This window comes from Nanorana parkeri, unplaced genomic scaffold (genome assembly GCF_000935625.1).
Source record: "Nanorana parkeri isolate BGI_ZX_2015 unplaced genomic scaffold, ASM93562v1 scaffold379, whole genome shotgun sequence".
Classification (NCBI taxonomy): Eukaryota; Metazoa; Chordata; class Amphibia; order Anura; family Dicroglossidae; genus Nanorana; species Nanorana parkeri.
Window position 1 is genome coordinate 957,507 of NW_017306647.1, and position 1,906 is coordinate 959,412.

The window sequence follows — 1,906 nt, forward strand, 5'->3', positions numbered from 1 at the left end:
CCGACGTGAAGGTCTTCTTTAAGAAATAGTTTCCCCTCTTACTGAACATTTAGGCACACTAAGATGACTGAGGTGTAACTCCACACCTCCCTTCCACCATGAACATCACATTTATGGGAGAGCTGCTAAGAAATGTTATCAAAATTATTAAACATAATATCAATTTGACAAAAAAAAATTCAATTTTGGACAGCAGCAGTAAAAACTTCTATTACCTTCAGCAACATGTCAGAGCTGGGCCTGTCCTGGGGAATCTTCTGAAGACACGAGTCCACAAAGTTCCGGAAATATTCAGACCTGTACAACAGAGAATTTGAGCTCAAATGATATCGTTTAGTGCTTTGTATATCAAGTGAGGCAGATGCCCCCTTTGGGCTTAGGTACTGTAAACAGGTTGGAGCAAAACAACTTAAAACAATTCTGCTTCAGGAACTGGGGCAATGACACCTTGATGTGTCCTTCAGAGATCCTCGATGAGCGCTCAGTGTTAAAGGGACATTCCATCTTTAGATGAATTTATCTAGATAAGACCGTTCTTGGATATTTTTCACAATCCTTCAAGCCAAAGTTTAATTTGCTGATATTTTGCCTTTAACAAATAGTTGGTCAGGTTCTACTCACCAGTGATTGGACTGCAGCACGGGAGACTCGTTCTGAGCGATGTGATATAAGGCACTCATAGCATTCATATTAAAGAGCGGGGGCTTTCTCTCCGCTACCAAAGGGGAAAAAAACAACAAAACTTTGTTAGTAAAGTAATAAGAACCATACAAAGACCGCGGCATGAAAGACATTGGGCGAGATGTATACATTGGTGTTATGGGAAGACATCAGGAAAGCTCATTGCTATACCTACCCCATGTTTTTTTGGTTGGGGCAGCATTTTACGGAGGGGTCATTATATACAAGGTACGTTGGTTACTTATAAAAAGGAGCAGATTCTTCAAGTTTTAAAGCTTTGTGATTCTTTGTAAAGGCCCACCCAATGAATACCAACATTACACTGTTAAAGGGCTACAACCCTGATTGGTCCCTACATGAGCAGAGCTATCCCCGAAAAACTCAATCCCTACCTATTCAAAAACTAGGAGCAAACTATGAAACACACATCCAGCACCACTCAACACACCCACTAAGACAATTAGGGAATCAGCAGCCGTTCCTATTCCAAGTTCTCCACCCTTAGGAGGGGCGTCAGAAGGTTAATATACCAAATAAGACTCACCTAACTCAATGCTGGTGATCCCAAGAGACCAGACATCCACCTTTCCATCATACTGCCCCTCGTCCATAGCCAGAATCACCTCAGGAGCCATCCTGCAGAAGCAGAAGGTTAAAAGTCATCAAACTAGAAACATTTTACAACAAAGATTGCTTTTATTTATCCTTTATATGTTTGCCATCAGTACTCCCTTTAGTACCTTGGTTCTCAACTGGTGGGTCGCACCCCCATGTTTAGTGGGTTGCTGTGTGTGCCTAGGTGAGAGGCTCCTCTGCCACCCTCTAGTGCAGTACTGTCAGTTCTCGTGCTGAGCAGCCATTCAATATATGCTGCCCGGCGCCGAGTGTCAGCTTGAGGTGGGGTGGGCTGGGGGTATGACCTTGAGGGAGCTCCATCCATACATGCATCGCTTACAGCTCCCACGTGTGCCCTGTAGAGGTGCCTGGACCGGAGTGACGTCACATTCTGGCTCCCGGCACCTCTGCAGGGTACACAAGGGAGTTGTACAAGCAATGCACATATGGATGGAGCTCCGTCACAGCACAGAAGCCCACACTGGACCCCAAGCTGAGGATCCACTTCAGTTCTCGTAAGGTAGAGATACTGGGGGGACCTTAAAAAAATAAAAATTATATTTGGGGGGGGGGAGAGTGTATGTGTGTGTGAGATTGCGTCTGTGGTTGT

At 44.6% G+C, this 1,906-nt stretch overlaps 1 protein-coding gene across 3 annotated transcripts in view; it reads right to left on the reverse strand.

Moving 5' to 3' along the window:
- TAOK2 (TAO kinase 2) overlaps nucleotides 1-1,906 on the reverse strand; it is a 55,731-nt gene that overhangs the window by 25,344 nt on the left and 28,481 nt on the right. For all 3 annotated transcript variants that reach the window (XM_018559111.1, XM_018559110.1, XM_018559112.1), the window contains exons 8-10: nucleotides 1,226-1,317; nucleotides 622-715; nucleotides 216-297 (exon numbers count right to left, since the gene is read on the reverse strand). In XM_018559111.1, the coding sequence (XP_018414613.1) occupies nucleotides 216-297; nucleotides 622-715; nucleotides 1,226-1,317 (268 nt within the window). The remainder of the gene's footprint in view (nucleotides 1-215; nucleotides 298-621; nucleotides 716-1,225; nucleotides 1,318-1,906) is intronic.